This window comes from Mercenaria mercenaria, chromosome 1, assembly GCF_021730395.1.
Source record: "Mercenaria mercenaria strain notata chromosome 1, MADL_Memer_1, whole genome shotgun sequence".
Classification (NCBI taxonomy): domain Eukaryota; kingdom Metazoa; phylum Mollusca; class Bivalvia; order Venerida; family Veneridae; genus Mercenaria; species Mercenaria mercenaria.
The window spans coordinates 41093145-41109902 of record NC_069361.1 but is presented as its reverse complement, the minus strand read 5'-3'; the positions used below and the strand labels follow the sequence as shown (position 1 = coordinate 41109902).

The following is a 16758-nucleotide window of genomic DNA, read 5'->3' as shown; positions in this document are numbered from 1 at the left end:
GTGGCGGGGGGGGGGGGGGGGGCAGCGGGGTTGACTGGGTGAGGGTACAAAACATCATATATTGATTATAAATCTTGATGGAAAATTAAAAAAAAAACAAAAAAAAAGGGGGAAGGGGAGGGGGCGGGGTGATGCATGCTTGCGGTGGTGGGCATGACTTGGTGGAGGAGTGAGGTGGGGGAATGGTACAACTTTGCATGTTGATAAATATTCATGGAAGGTTTGAAAAAAATAAAAAGGAATGAAAAAAAATCTTTTCTTCGGGGGGGGGGGGGGGGGGGGGGAGGGGGTGTGACCAAGGCAAGGTGGTGACCAGGTTTGGGTACACAACATCACATGTTTATAATACATGTTCATGGAAAAGAATGAAAGAAATTTAATGAAATTCTACCAATTGGTTGGTTTGTTATGTACAAATCTGTAGATTTTTAAACAATTAAAGGGCAGTAACTCTAAGGAAAATTGATCAATTAAAAAAAAATGACAGGCATCATCGAAGTATGTTGGTTCATATTTATTTCAAGTTTCATAAAATTCTACCAGCTTGTTACTGAGAAATTGCTGCAGGCGTGGATTTTTCATTAAATCAAGGGAAATAACTCTAAGGGACATTGACCAATCAAAACAAAACCAGTAAAACTTGACGGGCATCATCGCAGTATGTTCGTGCATGTTTATTTCAAGTTTTATGAAATTCTACATGATAGTTACTGAGAAATGGCTGCGGACGGACATTTTTGGACATTTTTCATTAAATCAAGGGCAATAACTCTAAGGAAAATTGATCAGTCAAATAAACACTTGACGGGCATCATCGCAGTATGTTGGTTCATGTTTTTTTCAAGTTTCATGAAACTCTACTTGCTAGTTACTGAGAAATGGCTGCGGACGGACGCACGGACGAACTGACGCACGGACGTGACGGACGGACAACGCCATTTCAATACCCACCTCCCGATTTCATCGGCGGGGGATAATTATGTGAAAGTTTGATAAACGTTTGTTTTATTTTCTAAGAGCTTTGTGTGTCGTTCCTTTTAATCAAGCATATACAAATATTATTAAGAACAATTTTAATCATAAAGATGATATTTAAAGTAAAATGATATTCTCTAAAGTACCTCTGTTCAATGAAACATTACACGGTGGGCCATCAAAAACTTGTATTCCGTTAATTTCATCGCCGTCAATAACTACAGTGACACCATCAGAAACAACAGTGACGTTTCCCGTCTCAGTTTCTGCTATAACAGTGTGGTAATATGTCTAGTAAAAAAAGTTAAATGTGTTTTAATAATTATGTTTCACAATATTTATTGATTTATGTTATGTCTTTGTCTGTATCTCTGTCCGTCCATCCGTTCGTCTGTATGTCCTCTAGCAGTCAGTTTGTAACAAAAGATTGTCAGGACTACTCCTTTGAACTCACAAGTGATATTTAACAAAACTATGTTGGAGATTTAACAAAACTATAACTATGATTGCATAATGCCGGCATGATCAACTTGATTGATCTTTAATGGAGTTATGACCCCTTTAAAGGTCATTGTTTATAAACGATGTCAGGACTACTTCTCCCATACCACTGCCTCGATTTAAATGAACTTTATAGGACTGCTTAGTACCTAGCCTAGTTACACATATGTCATGTGTTTTTTTTTCAATGAATAAGTTACGGTGGTGTTATGGGTATTGGAATAAATACGCAACATTTCACTATGTTTACACTCTAGCTCCAACATTTTATACCAAATCAAATCGTACTTACACCGAATGTGTATACCATATCTATAAGATCTTGTTTTAGATTTATAATTGATTAGATATAATTAGTATGTGCAGAGTTATGTGCCCTAGATTTATCAAAATTTGTCATATTTCACTATGTTTATGATTAAATGATGGAAATTTTGTGCTCTTCAATTATCAAAACTGTCATATTATACTGTTTATGGTATCAAGCACAATCATTTCTCCAGGAATCCTTATCTTGTTTGCACTTGTAGTCAATGTCGAGTACTGGTATGACCTAACTACTGACTGATGAGTTAAACTCTCTTGATTTAGTAACAACTTCCAAGTAACATTTGTACTTTTTGTATTAACCATACGAACATGTACAAAACTGGTATGTGGATTCACGTGTTAGTATCTTAACGTAGGTAAGGTCTTTGTGAAATTAACCTAGAATTTATAGCAATGGTATTCAGGTGATCGAAAAAGGGCAACCATTGTCTTCCATTTTTCATATGCTTTCGTTTAAATGAAGCAATGTATTGAAAGATATGTTGTTTTGTTTTGAAATGCAATCTCTAAATTGTTTGATTTGTATATCTGAAGTTTGAAAACAATGAATGACATGAATGTCAAAGCCCTATTTACAAAATGACAAACAAAATGTACCCAATTACATTTTTGAACGAATTCAGGGAGATAAACATTTTTATACGAGAATAGCATAATATTAGAAATTTAATAAGAGAGGTGGATCGTAACCTCGTATGGATTCAGACTGAGATCATAAAAGGTATATTTATTCTTGACATCACTTCTTGCACACGTCATATAATCACTACTGGAAGCGTTGGAAATGCAAACAGTGAAGTTGATATCTTCATGAGGATGTTCGAAGCCTGACCATCTTGCTGTTAACTTTGATGTACTTGTTTGGTAGTCGATATCATCAATATCCACAAACTATAAATAAATTATACACAAACGTGAAACATGTACATTGCAGTTATTTTGATATTATTGAAAATACATACATGTATTCTGCACATATAAAAGTACATGTATGCCATTCTTGTCTGTTCAAGACTACAGAGGTTTAGTTTGACAATAATCAGTGTAATAGTGAGTGTAAACTTTGGTATCAAACTAAAACAATTACTTATTTCACTCATTTCACCGACAACGCATGTTATTTCCATTAATGAAACGAAATATATCAAATAACATGAATGATAGATACACGTATGTCTTCCTTTCGTTACATCTTTTAATATTAGCAGTTGAAAAGTTTTAGTTAACTGAAATATTTCCAGTAGAACAAGTATACACCTTTTCTATTGTGTCATCTATATCCTGAACAACACCTTGTGATGCCAGCTCAACATAGTGCCTATATTCTCCAGAGGAAGCTGTCACAAAATGGCCTGCGGTGTCTCTAACCATTACTGTTACAAAATAATGCTGTTCACCATGCATATGCCATGTCAATGAATGGGTGGAAATTGCTGTGCACGAAGGACGTTTAAGTGAAGTACAACTTCCGCCGGTAGATAAACTGTTAAATGGTAGAATATCCTTGCCATTTCTTGTAGTACCTTAGAAATATAGAATGTATGGTATATTTACCATAAAAAAAGTAAATGTTTACAATAAATTTCATACAGAAATAAGTGCTACAGCAACCTAATTCTAGAACATCTAAAACTGAACTAATTTTGACAAGTTCAAATAATAAAACACTAAATTAGGATCACAAATAATTTTAGCGAACTTATAGTTTGAAACTTACCAATAGCAACTTGATAGGACAAAGCGTCAGGATCTCCGTGATCTGTAAATGCATTTTCATCCCATTGTGCGATAAGAAATGTATCATTCAGAGTATGCTCAATTGACAGGCGTATCTCCCCCGTAAAGTCTGGTTTTGTTGAATCATATACTATTGGGCCTACAACCTGCAAATTTAAAGTACTTTCCGATATATTGCATGCGTAGTGATATATGTGCCCCTGTAAGTAAAGTAGGAGAAAATTTATCACGGCAATACAAAAGGTAATTATACTTACAGTCGGAAGATAATTTTACTATTATAAAAATACATACCTTTATATCAGTAATCGATGCTTTTGTAATAGCTTTAATCAGTAAATAAAAATGTTCCCCGTCAAAAATATCTGGGTGAAACAATCGTATATGTTGGTGACCATGCGATGACGTAAAATCCATAACATCAGGGAGTTCAGAATTAGTAGACGCAATTCCAACTTCATAATCATGCACGCTACCAGCACCGTATGTTACATTCCATGATATATCAACCTTTTAAGAAGACATACAATATAGTTTAAAATGAGCTTGAAACATGAGCATTTAGTTGAAAAAAAAACATTTGATTCTCAAAAAAAATGAGTATTCATATCTTTAATGTGATATTAGTCCAAATTTCATATCTGAAAAAAAAAAATCAATTAGTACGTAGTATCTATGTATTGGAATAAACTTGTTCTTGTTTATAAAGAGTAAATTGCGTTAGGTCAAAAATTGAAACACATAATAACTATATAACCAGCCACAGTATAAAGCTAGACTTCCACTACAACACTGGCAGTTTTGTTTTGTGTCACAAATGACTGCAACTACGTGCCATTTTATTGTGAGGACAGTTTTACATACACAATTTTCTTTTATATGTAGTCAAGTTAAAAAAAATGATCGTAGTTTTCTACATTTAAAGTTATATTGTGACTTACACATGCGTATGTCTTTATAGATTTTAGTTCAATTAGTCTGAATAGTGCACGAAACGTACCTTAAACTCAGAAATGATATAAGAAATTAAGTCTGAATGGATGCCATGCAGACCATTACAGTCATTCTGTAACTTCGCATAGTTCAGTGTGCCATCAGAACGCCTTTTATGAGGGTAAAGTTCCAATACGGATTCCGAGACTGTCGTTGATCGCATTCTGAAAAAGTTGCATTACCTCAGTCTTTTAAGATGGAATGGGTAGGGCCTGCTGCTTAAATGCATCTGATATGGAAAAGGGCGAAATTTAAAAGTGTTCTAAACATAGGGTAGATCAAGTCATATTACCTCGAGTTCTTTAGCATTACAGCCACGAATCCATTGTTTGGGAAAACGTGATTTCGACCTTCATGTCGATCTTGTCAAATGTTTAATAAATGAACATGTTAAATCAACTGATAATTCAATATAAAAGACTCTGCTCAATCAACAATTAACAAAATTGATGAATTAGGTTTACAAAGTTAACAACGTAAACTTTACTTGAAAACGGGAAAACGGCGGTGTTTTTAATAACTGTTATACTACATTAATAACTGATATTTACATCACAATTAATAAAATAATGAAAACAATTGACAGCTTCAGTCAAATGCTGCGATAACTATAAAACGAGTTGATGTGCGACTAGAACACGAGTCGTACCGTATTACAGTGATCTCATAGACACCTGTTAGTTTAAGTATTTAAGATAACTCATTCACATACGCAAAGGAAACTGTCACTATCATCTTTTTTTATGACATTATACAAGAAAATTCAACACAAATGAACACACAATTTAAAGACATAAACATCAATTGTATTCAAAAGTCCACATTTACATAGCATTCATAATTCCAAAGGGCGCGTTAGTCTATTAAAATGCTAAAGTTTCGATTTCAATTTCTAGTAAAAGTCTTGATTCAGTAAGTGCAAGATTGAAAAAGTATTTTTGTTTGCAAGCTTATAAAACTATTTAATAGGAATTTGAAGAAGGATGTCGCGTTAGTACTTCTTTTTTGCACTTATTTCAGTCAGTCAGTCATTGCTTAATTAGGTATTTTTTTAACACAGGTTTATAATAATGTTCTTTTCAAACATTTATAAATCATAGGTTAGTCAAACACCAAAACATATTTCTCTTATAATATGTAATGTCTGTGTGCAAGAAGTCGACATATTTTCAGGTATATTGATATTCTACAAAGACGTATATAAACTTTAAAATGGCATTATGTAAATGGTACCTGCAAATATTAGATGGAAGTTCAACTTCCTCAAATACTCTGTTTCTATGTAGAATGTAAACTGTATCATTTACACCACTTTTGACAAGACCGTTTGCAGTAACTGCATCTTTAATCACAACTTCTGACACTACTGCTGGTATTATGTCTATGGTAACACCGTCAGAACAAACAGCATTACTGTGATCAAGAGCGTGGTTATATGCCATTATCGTCAGGTAATATTTTCCAGATTGAGGAGCTGAAAATTCAGCCCTGTTCTCATATGTCCAGTTTACCTTGAATAAGTACAAATTAATACAACAAATTCATTTCAATATGCATATTTGTATACTGAAGCTCTTTTGAAGGTTTTGGATGTTAATTTTCATAATTCTGCAAGTAAATATATCGGAATATGAAGAAATCAAGTTAAGCCTACCAAGACATTATCAAACGTTATTTGCATTATTGATGAAAATCACGAACGTCAATGTATGTTTAAGGCATTTGAGAAGAAAACTATATCCGTCAAAGCAAAAATGATCCTGGAACAACAGGAAAAAACTAAATGCATTACAATTTTACTTTAGATTGGCCATAGAGATTATATATAAGCTAAACTAAAAAACCGTTTCGGAGATTTTCATCACTTTAAGCTCACATCCTAGGGAATATGAGTTCACTTTGTAGTGTAACTTACATGATTTACTTAAAATTGACATTTATCATTTAATGATTAAATAAGTGTTTTAGCCGAGTGCAACAATATATCATGTATCTTTTAATTGTTTGAAAGCAGATTAGTATTTTTCATTTTTCTATACATGCAGCGTAAACTATATACCTAAATCTATATTGTTCAAATTGTTTGTCATTAAATTAATATATTGAGTTCACAACTGTGGATTATTGAGTAGACAATTTTCTTATGACATCCATGCATACATAAAACGTCTTTTCAGAAAAATAGGAGCACGGTTATATATACAAATTAAAAAAAAATTACGACTCTAGTTTGTAAACACATAAAGTCTGATTTAGACAAGTTGTGAAATAATATACTTATTACTGTATACATTAATCTCGGCAGATTTTTCTGCTTGATTACCGTCTTGTTTCTCTATGTTTGAAACGTTATATTGATTGCTCATGTTTACCTATTTATTAATTTAATGTAAAATGAGTGAAATAAAATGATTCCGATTCTGATTCTGATTCAAAAGGTTTAGCAGTCCTTAACTGTTGCATATTTTGTTTAACTTTGTTATTTACTGTTTTCATTGCTTTATCCTTTCATTTTCTTATATATTCCTTTGCGTTCAATTGTATTCAAAATGAATATCATCTTATAATTATGATACCATGCCATCATGGCATCAATTTATCAAACAAGGGTATTTGAACAGTCGTTTACTGGGCTGATTAAAATCTGGTAATGAAATTATTGTATCTAAAAACGGCTGATTTAGGAAATGACTGCAATGAATAGATACTTAAGTCTTAGTTACCATAATATATAAATAACGAGTGTTTAGCCGGAAAATTGATATATCAATGATATAGTTTCATCACTTCGACAGAAATCTAAATTAGTGTTTTAGTGCTGAATGTACTAAACGGCTCGTTCATAACGTTGTTTCATAGAAATATTTCCACATTTAACTGTTTCATTTTGGATAGTTAAAGGGATGTTAAGCTCAATATAAACAGATTATAAGGTATAAAGTAGCCATGGAAAGTAGAAAAGACATTTAATTTACTAGTTTCGTTGATGATCAGATCATAATGACTTGAATCTACTTGTTTGCGACTACACAACAATATAATGTTTTGTGTACCTAAAAAGAATAAATGAAAAAGTGTTCTGACTAAAGTATAATGAAAATCGGATTCTGAAGAAATCTCTGCAACTATTATTTGCTATCTTTGTTTGTTTCTTTAAAACGATAATTTCCTACAGAAAAGTTCTACTTTTTGGTTACGGTTTCGATAACTGAAGGTTTTAATTAACATCTCTGCAGCATTGTCTATCATGTTTCAGTAATCATGTTATGCAACTACAAACACATAACAAATAACCTAATGTATAGGAATACGTTTACTATAGTAAATAACACAGGTTCCTAATCAGATTTAAGGCCTTTATAGAAATAAATGTCTCTAGCCGTGTATCATTGTAAGTTTCACCACCAATATATGATAGATATAAAACGGAAGTGATATGACTATAAACATTTTTGATACATTCAATAATAACAAAAATACTTCGCATATACATTTTATATCATATCAGTCCCAACATTCAATAGCATCTTGATAAAAAAACATATATAGTGCGTATGGGTACAATTTGAATATGCTAGACAGATAACTTTGATGCAATGAAATGGAAATGATTTGAAAAAGACATCATTTAATATTGTTTATAAACCAAATTTTTCCTGAACTTACTCCCAAACAGATAACATTATATACAGAAAAATACTTGTCTATTGTTAGTCTAAGACAGGTACCTTTAAATGTACGTCTAGATCATTTTCGTTTAAGCAACGGTCGTTAAAACCATAAGTGTAAAACCATACACCGCTTTCATCATCAAAGAAACCATCCCAGTATCCAGTCAGTTGCAGAGATTGCTGAAAGTCAACTTCCAGGGCCCCGGGAATTCCATCACGGACAATGCCTTCATGAGGAGGTGATGTGTCAATCGTGATCTACATTTAAAAATGTTTATTTATTTTCATGTTTTAAGTAAGGCACTAGTTCGTTTTCACGGATGAAACAACTAATTTAGGGTAACGCAACAAGTTTTACTGTAAACCTAGAAATAGTTTCGCGCTGTTTAAGTTAGCGACTTTCGCGGTCAGTGTGTTTCCGCGAAATTTTATAGTCGCGAAACAACCAGCTGCCGTGAAAATGCGAAATTTTGTATTTTTCATTCAAGTTGGTAGTCAGCTGCAAAGCTTCTCCCCAGTATATTTAGTAGTTTACAGCGGTTTATGAATTGTGAAACGTGAATTTTGCTAACGATCATAAAGCATGGTTGATTGAAAATGCGTTGCGGATAGATGAACAGTTATTTGTCCAGTTTGTGAGCAGTATTACCTTACGTGCTTAAGGTACCTGTAATTTTGCCTGCGACTGTTTGTTATGTTCTTAAGCTATAAAGCTTTCGCGTATTTCGCGTCCGATGTATTCGGCGAAGCTTTGTAGCCGCTAAATAGCTTGTCGTCATAAAAACGCGAAACATAGTTTTCGCGAACGTTTCTATGGTTACAGAATTATTGAAAGTTATCTTTTACAAATGTGTTTTTTTTAATATTATAATTTTAAATAGATCTATTATAAATATATTAATTACATTAATTTTACAAACGACTCAACCATATACACTATTCTGTTTTGCTGTACATTAATCGTTAACAACATACATCGATACACTTCACTCTGCATTACAAATCAACAACCAGACATTTTTTACATGAAATGAGTACCAGCTACTGCCGCTCATTGGCTTTTTCTGTAGATCAAATTACCTTTTTCTGTAAGACAGTCGTCAGCTCGGCACTATTTTTCACAGATACTTCTATGACGTAGTCATATTCATGTTCTCCGACTTCCCGACCAAAATGTATGCCACGGTTATTGTCATTAGATACTTTTGGTTTGATTTGATAATGTCTGTGAAAGCATCCATTGTAGGGCGAGCAGTAGCAATTAGGTCCTCGAGCATGTAATGCATACGTCTTTTTGCAGTCGTCTAACGTCTACAAAACAAACAACAGCCATTGGTATAATCATTTGAAGGCTATGATTCCGGCACATTCTATTGGAATCGAAGCCCTGGCTGGAGGGACTTCTTATTGCAATACTACTGACTTCTATCTTCCAATTTCCTTACTCCTACCTTTATTACTTCCATCTTCCGGCTTCATCACTTCTTACTTACAATTACACTAGTACTACCAATAACTTCTACCTTCTTTACCTCTAACTTCCAACTTCATTATTTATAACTTCCAACTTCACTTGTTTTAACTTTTAGCTTATTTACTTCTAACTGCTAACTGCCAACCTCTTTACTCCTAACTTCTAGATTTTAATTCCAATATAGTTACTTATAAACTCTAACTTCCAACTTTCTTTCTCCTTACATTATTGTTTCCAACATCCAACTTCATTACTTTTTACTTACAACTCGATTACTTCTAACGTCCAGATTCGTTACTCCCCACTTTATTGCCTCTACCTTTGTACCTTTAAACTTTATAATTTCTAACTTCTAACTGCCGACTTAATTGCTTCTTTCTCAGAATTTACTTACTCCTAACGTCATAGCTTCCAATTTCCAAATTCATATTACTTCTTACGTACAACTCCCTTACTTTTAACTTTCAACTTCGCTAACTTCTTACAAGTTTATTAGTCCTAACTTCAAATTCAAATTACATTATTTCAAACTTCCAACTTCATTACCTTCATCTGTAAACTTCACCCTTTCTAACTTACAATTGTTTTAACTTAAACTTCAATCTTTATTACTTTTAACTTCCAACTTCCTTATTTCTTACTCCCGATTTTGTTACTTGTACCTTCTGTCAAATTCGTTATTTCCAACTTTTAAGTTTCAACGTCGTTACTTAAATACTTCAAACTTCATATCTTCCAATTTCATTATTCTACCTTCCGACGTCCCTTCCTTCTGATTCGTAATGGGTAGGAAGTAAGGAAGCTTGAAGTTAGAAGTTAAAAGATTGAACATAGAAGTTATGCCTTTGGATGCAAGGTAGTATAAAGTCATAAGTATTGCGTAAAGGAATCCCTCTAGGGCTTCCATTAGTTCGGCTTTATTAAATTATATGTTGCAAGTTACTGAAATATGCACATATGCATATACATAAAGTTGTACTTGACCAGACATAATTTGACAAAAATTTCAAGAGGTAATATAAATAACAATTTTTGTTTATCTTTATTTTACTAATGACAGAAACATATATATGCACACCTCTGCATTTGACCTAATATATTTAGTTCAACTATGCTGGATAATACTCTCAAATGTTCAAACACTAGCACCATAAATGGATTTATAATCTTGCTTACTGATCCTTTCTAACAAAGAACTAAACGACGTATAATGTTGTCATTTTGTTTTAGGTTATACTTTGTAACAAGATACATGCAAATTTATGAATATTAAATTATTTCATATCAGAATGATGTATATATGAGACTAACTTTGCAATGTTCTGAAAATGATTTAGTTATGAAAATAATTACCTTTGTTTCACCTTGTGGGGGTTCGTGAGATTGTCCATGAACTACAATATTCTTTGTGAAATTATCAAATATCTTCCATGACACCTCATGTATACCACTGTGATAATCAAATGCTTCCCATTCAATCCTATAAAGTTAAAAGAAACAAGCTGTTAAACTGCTAAACATGTTATTTATATGTTTGATAAAATCACATATTTTACGGGCACACTCAGTCTAATTCCTGTTTACACGTTTTGAGAGATTAAAATTTCATTAAAAAGAAAATCATTGCAATTATAAACATATTACGTCAGTTCCGTCAGTTCCAGAACGCTGTGAACACTAATATTGACCAAATCCCCTTTCGTCAGCAACAAGTTCTGTATAATTGGCGGTGAAAGATCTATCATTACGGTTACATTGTCCTCGGCGTATGCCCCTACTGCATCAAAGCCCCGGATGAAATAGGTCAGTTTCTTTCCGTCTATAAATTCTTCATTATTGTAGATCATTGTTTGAAGACTGAAGTATTCCTCAGTGACGCGTTCAAAGTCAGTATATCTTATATCACCATTCAACTCAACCATACGTGCAATATCAAATCGTACAATTCCTGTACAAACAACATAAAAGGAAATATTTTAATGGTGTCAAGATATATTTTGACATAGCTGTAAATCTTTGTTTTACCGTTGGACTTTTAATTTAGGTAAATCAAGCATATATCTGACTGCATGTCGACTTTATTTTATATGTCATATTCCTTAACATTTTTTCTGCAGACATTTAAATGTACATACTGACGTCCATTTCAAAATAATATATCTCTTTCAAACTATTTAAGTGAATCTCTTTTTAGTCAACACGCAACGTTTTTCTTTTAAACCTCACATTTCTGTACAGTTATTTTTGAATTGATATAAATCGTTGAGAAATATTATGTATAGCGATAACGTCGACAAATCCGTTCTATGACGCCCAACGATAAACAAAACGAGTCATTGTGTTTTGGATGAAAACTGATGATATCACTGCAGAGAAATTAATTATAGGGTCAACTTTTAATTCTATCTGACCTTCATTCAGACATATGCTGAATTTTGCTTGAAGTCATACAAAATTATTATAACTGCAGCTAAAGTTCATTCCTCCCAAATCATGAAATATTTAGTACATATATTGATAAATTGCTTTAACTTACATTAAGCAATTTCGTTTTCCTAGGTTTGATCATAACTATGATTATGTGATTTGTAGTTTATACTAGTTTATACTTATTCATTTAAGGTACCCTTCGATAGAGGGTATGGGAGAAGAATAGCCAGTTCCCATTTAAATGCTGAGCGCAAAGCATGAAAGCTATGCTTATTTTTAATTCCTGCGAAATAAAATTTGTTCACCTTCAATATTAAAAGTTTTATCAATTGTTCTACTGGATCTTCCTTTGCGATCGTCAAGATCTCTACTGACTTCTTTAACTTCTTGAACATTATTAAGCCAACCTCCGACTGTATGTCTGACATTTTTGAATCTTTCCAGCCAAACAAGTTCGATAATATCGCTGTATCTATTGATCCATCCATTTTTCTGAGCCTGACGAATACTAGCCTTATTTCCATAAAGTTCAACAACAGATTCATTGTCAAAAAATATGATTCGTCTTGCAACTTTTTCGTTTCCTGCACGGTCGAATACAATAATCTCGACTGAGTACGGCCCTGGTTCCCGTAAAGCCAGTGTAACTGAAGACTGAAAAAAGATATCTATAACTAGTTTCGTACCAATGCAAATATTTGTACAATTGTTCAATGAACTAAACGCACATAAGGTAGTTATATTTAAGTTTTGGAGTTATCGCAAATTCTATAAAATGCATCACTGATGAATAGATTAAATAAACTAAAACCTGAATGAAATATATTGTTTACGTCTTCCAAGACATTTGATATTATCAAGGCAGACATATAGGAAATAGGACGTAGAAGTAAATGTTAACTTTTACATAAAACATATACTGAAAATTGTAAATGGTACTATATAGATTTTAAGTATAACAAACAAAGGGTTATTACTCGAAATATATCCGTAACTAGTTTTGCTACTATAATTCCTATGAAGTTTCAGTCTAACCAAGCCAAATGTTTGAGGAATAGTGCGAAAAAGTGTTATTTGAAAGTACATTTGAGGGTCCATTACGCCGCAACAAATAAGAAGAGCAGAATGTGACAAATATATGCAAAAAAAGGTTGTATACCAATATTTCCTATTTAGTTTTATTGAGATCTGATTAGGATTTTTGGAGATGAATCGTAGACATGAATCTTTACATAGACTTTAAATAAATAATACAATAATCAAAGGATCAAAAACTAAGTGAAAATTGTAAACTATGCATAACTAGGTTTGCTAATGGTTATTCACAAGAAGTTTCAATCAAATCCCACTATTAGTACGGTAGAAGTAAGGAAACTATCTCCACAAAAACAATTTTGAGGTGCCTACGATATACACGACTAGGCGTTTAAGAAATTACTCAGAAATTCAGCTAGGTATTTTTGAGAAACGCAGACAATAATATATACATTATGTTTATGTATAAATATTTAAAGGGTTATAACTCAATGAAAAATAATTCAACCCTATAACCTACAGTATGTTCGGAATTAAACTCGGTACTGATCATTGCTATGAAATGTCATTCAAGTCTCACTTATAGTATAGGAGAAACAGTCTGGATAATAATCATTACAAAAATGATCTTTAACTGGCAACTTCACAAACAATTCACGGGATTATGCTTACGATATGCAAAACTCGGCTTCATACCAATCACTTCTCTGAAATTTCATTGAAATCCTGCCGGTTATTTTTAAGAACAAGAACGGACAAACTAATGCGGCGAAGTCAACACTAATATATCTCCCATGAAATGGGGAAATATAACATGTGTACATATACATAACAACGTTTAACGGTATTGTAAGAGGGGTATGAAAATATTTAAAACAGTAAAAAAAACATATTTTTATTAAGATGAATCTATCTCAAAATTTACACTATTTTGAGATTGTTCAACGATTACAGCTGGTAACAGGCTTTTGCTGGTAAGAGGACCACCTGGTGTTGTTGCATGTAAATAATGAATATTGAATTCGTATTTATCTATACCGGAATCTCCATCAGTCCATCCCCCCCATTGCACTTTGACTTTCGGCTGAAATAAATAAAAACATAATATTTCATTAATTTAAACATATAACGAGGGAGGTGTGTCTGTGTGAGTGTGATATTTACTGACAGCTTTATTTCTGTTATACATTAGAAAATAAAAGAGGGAAATGTTTCTATTTCAGTGTGATATTTACAGATCCAATATACATTACAAAAGTATAGATAAACCATTATCATAGCATACATACATCTGGTAAATAAGCAGTATTTTCTTTAATTTCCGTCTACACACATGTAAACAGGCGTCTCTGTATTTGTCTTTTCTTAATGCCTAATTCACATTTGACACGAGCGCCGTGCGATAAATTAGTCTACGATTTTCATTGCGGTTTTGGGGCATCGTAGGTTGCTACGGCGTATGTGTTCACATTATATACGAGCATCGTGCCATTTTTTGAACAGGCTCTCGGGGAAGGCCAGGAGAAATCCGTACGGACGCTGCGCGGAGATTAAACGGAATGCTTGCAATTTCAGTGCAGTTGCCGTGCAGTCTTCGCAATTTATGGAAAGTTGTTATACTGCACTAAGATCGCGCAGTAACAACTATAAGAAATGCCCTCAGATTAGCTGTAGACGGTTAATGTACTGGCCACGAGAATATACGAATGGCATGACTTTAATGACAATTTGCAAGAAAATAATGTAACATACATGAGGTCTATAAGCAAAATAATTTTAGGTAGGCAGTTGAATAATTGCAATAATTCTGGTTACTAACCAGTGAATGGATTAGGTTGATTATATCAAGAACAGATTGCATTTATTGCTGCATAAAAGCTAATAATTAACAAATATTTTCAATGTTATTACCTCTGTAAGAAAATCAGTTGCTATCAGTGCATCTTTCGTGCATTCGTTGCTTTGTTCAAAGCAATGCGTCGGTGGATACTCATCAAATCCAATTTCAAGAACTTTGGATTTCGCTATTCCGCTGAGGAAGTAATTCTTTTGAGGATATGGTGGTGTGAAGGTACTCCTGTCCTCATACAAAACTCTACCTCCATTTCTAGCTGATACTTTAAACTTTATTCTGAAATTGTGTCATACAAGCAATGTTTCCATACTGAAGCATAAGATTATGTTAAAAAGGTGTGTATTGATTAAAACTTTATGTCTGCTATTATTCAAAATATTGGAATGCTATTAATACAACTAAATTTCTTACGACAAAAATAGCGCTCTGAAATAAAATGATGTTAAGTAGATAAATACCCGAATGATTATTTGTTATATGAAATAAAAGTTAAAGGTGCCAAATAAAGACAAATAAAAAAAATCAATCTTAAAAAAAGACTACACAATTTGAAATATACTGCTAAAAATTACAATAGCCGTGCAATATTCCTTTGAAGTCAAAACATGTGCAGAGAAAGGAATGATTTTTCTTGTATTTTTTGACTGACATGGTTGGTCATTTTGTCCTACTTTCGTGTTTATCGCTTTTCCGTAATCGCTCGGAAGTTCTTCGGGATCACGTGATTTTAAAATTAATTCAAACGAATATCCGTTTAAAGACGCGCCACAAAATAACTGTATTCTTTTGTATTTCCATGATGGTAATTATACATGATTTGTATGAAACATATGAGATATACAAGATTTTAGTTTCAAATTGACAGGGGCATATATTAGGCCAAGACAATGTGTTTAATGTCTAAAATTTTATCGAATTAATGTAGCAATATGTACATTAATCAGTGTATTTAGTTAAATTTCAACCACATTTTGTTTCTACAGTGTAAGATAGTTATTCATCTATATTCTTAAAACTATGCTGAAAAGAGATTGACTGAATAAGTTTGCAGATGAAGTTGTGAAAACACATTTATTCGGGAAGGACCTAAATTGTCCACCTGAAAACTTGAAGTATACCTGTATGAGCAGAAGGATTTTCACTTTTTGTGTGTTGAATTAACTGCCTTGAGTTTCGAACCAACACGGCAAAAGATTTGACCAGTTACAAAACAAAAATGTTGGAAACCCTATGTTATGTTTGTAAACATCACGTTATCGTTAGGGCATATTGATATATTTTGTATCTATTTAAAAATTATAGCCTTGTTTCGGAGCATTCTTTCGAAAACATCCGAAGATGCGCGACGGGTTCGTAAGCAGTCGGAAAACATACTTCCGGTTTGAAATAGGCAAACGGTTTTGGTTTATTTGTTGGTTATTCTTGAACGTATTCATGATTTTTTGGTCAGATCCGATGCAGTGGGTCATATGTTCAGTAAATATGAAGTCTCAGCTACAAACTTTGATTTTCATATAATACTCGTTCGAGCATTAGTAGTGGACTTTTAAGCAAATCCAGGATGATTGACTTGAAGCTTCTCAAGCATGTTGTGTCATTCATTTGTATCTTAAATTAAAAAGTTTTGTCAAATCGATTACAAGCAAACTCGTAACACCAAAGTAAACCCAGAGCTTACACATACGCTGCTTAATGAAATATTTTTGATGAGTGTTTACCATGACTGTGCTATTCAAATTAGTTAAATTGCACGAATA

At 32.9% G+C, this 16758-nt stretch overlaps 1 protein-coding gene across 1 annotated transcript in view; it reads right to left on the bottom strand.

The window, feature by feature from the left end:
- The window catches only part of LOC128557566 (uncharacterized), a 69337-nt gene that overhangs the window by 33576 nt on the left and 19003 nt on the right, over positions 1-16758 (bottom strand). Inside the window, exons 9-22 of the mRNA XM_053545024.1 lie at positions 15058-15277; positions 14072-14230; positions 12417-12765; positions 11326-11629; positions 11035-11161; positions 9288-9518; positions 8265-8465; positions 5770-6047; positions 4544-4700; positions 3838-4053; positions 3524-3689; positions 3064-3329; positions 2497-2697; positions 1122-1266 (exon numbers count right to left, since the gene is read on the bottom strand). Of these exons, the coding sequence (XP_053400999.1) occupies positions 1122-1266; positions 2497-2697; positions 3064-3329; positions 3524-3689; positions 3838-4053; positions 4544-4700; positions 5770-6047; positions 8265-8465; positions 9288-9518; positions 11035-11161; positions 11326-11629; positions 12417-12765; positions 14072-14230; positions 15058-15277 (3020 nt within the window). The remainder of the gene's footprint in view (positions 1-1121; positions 1267-2496; positions 2698-3063; positions 3330-3523; positions 3690-3837; positions 4054-4543; positions 4701-5769; positions 6048-8264; positions 8466-9287; positions 9519-11034; positions 11162-11325; positions 11630-12416; positions 12766-14071; positions 14231-15057; positions 15278-16758) is intronic.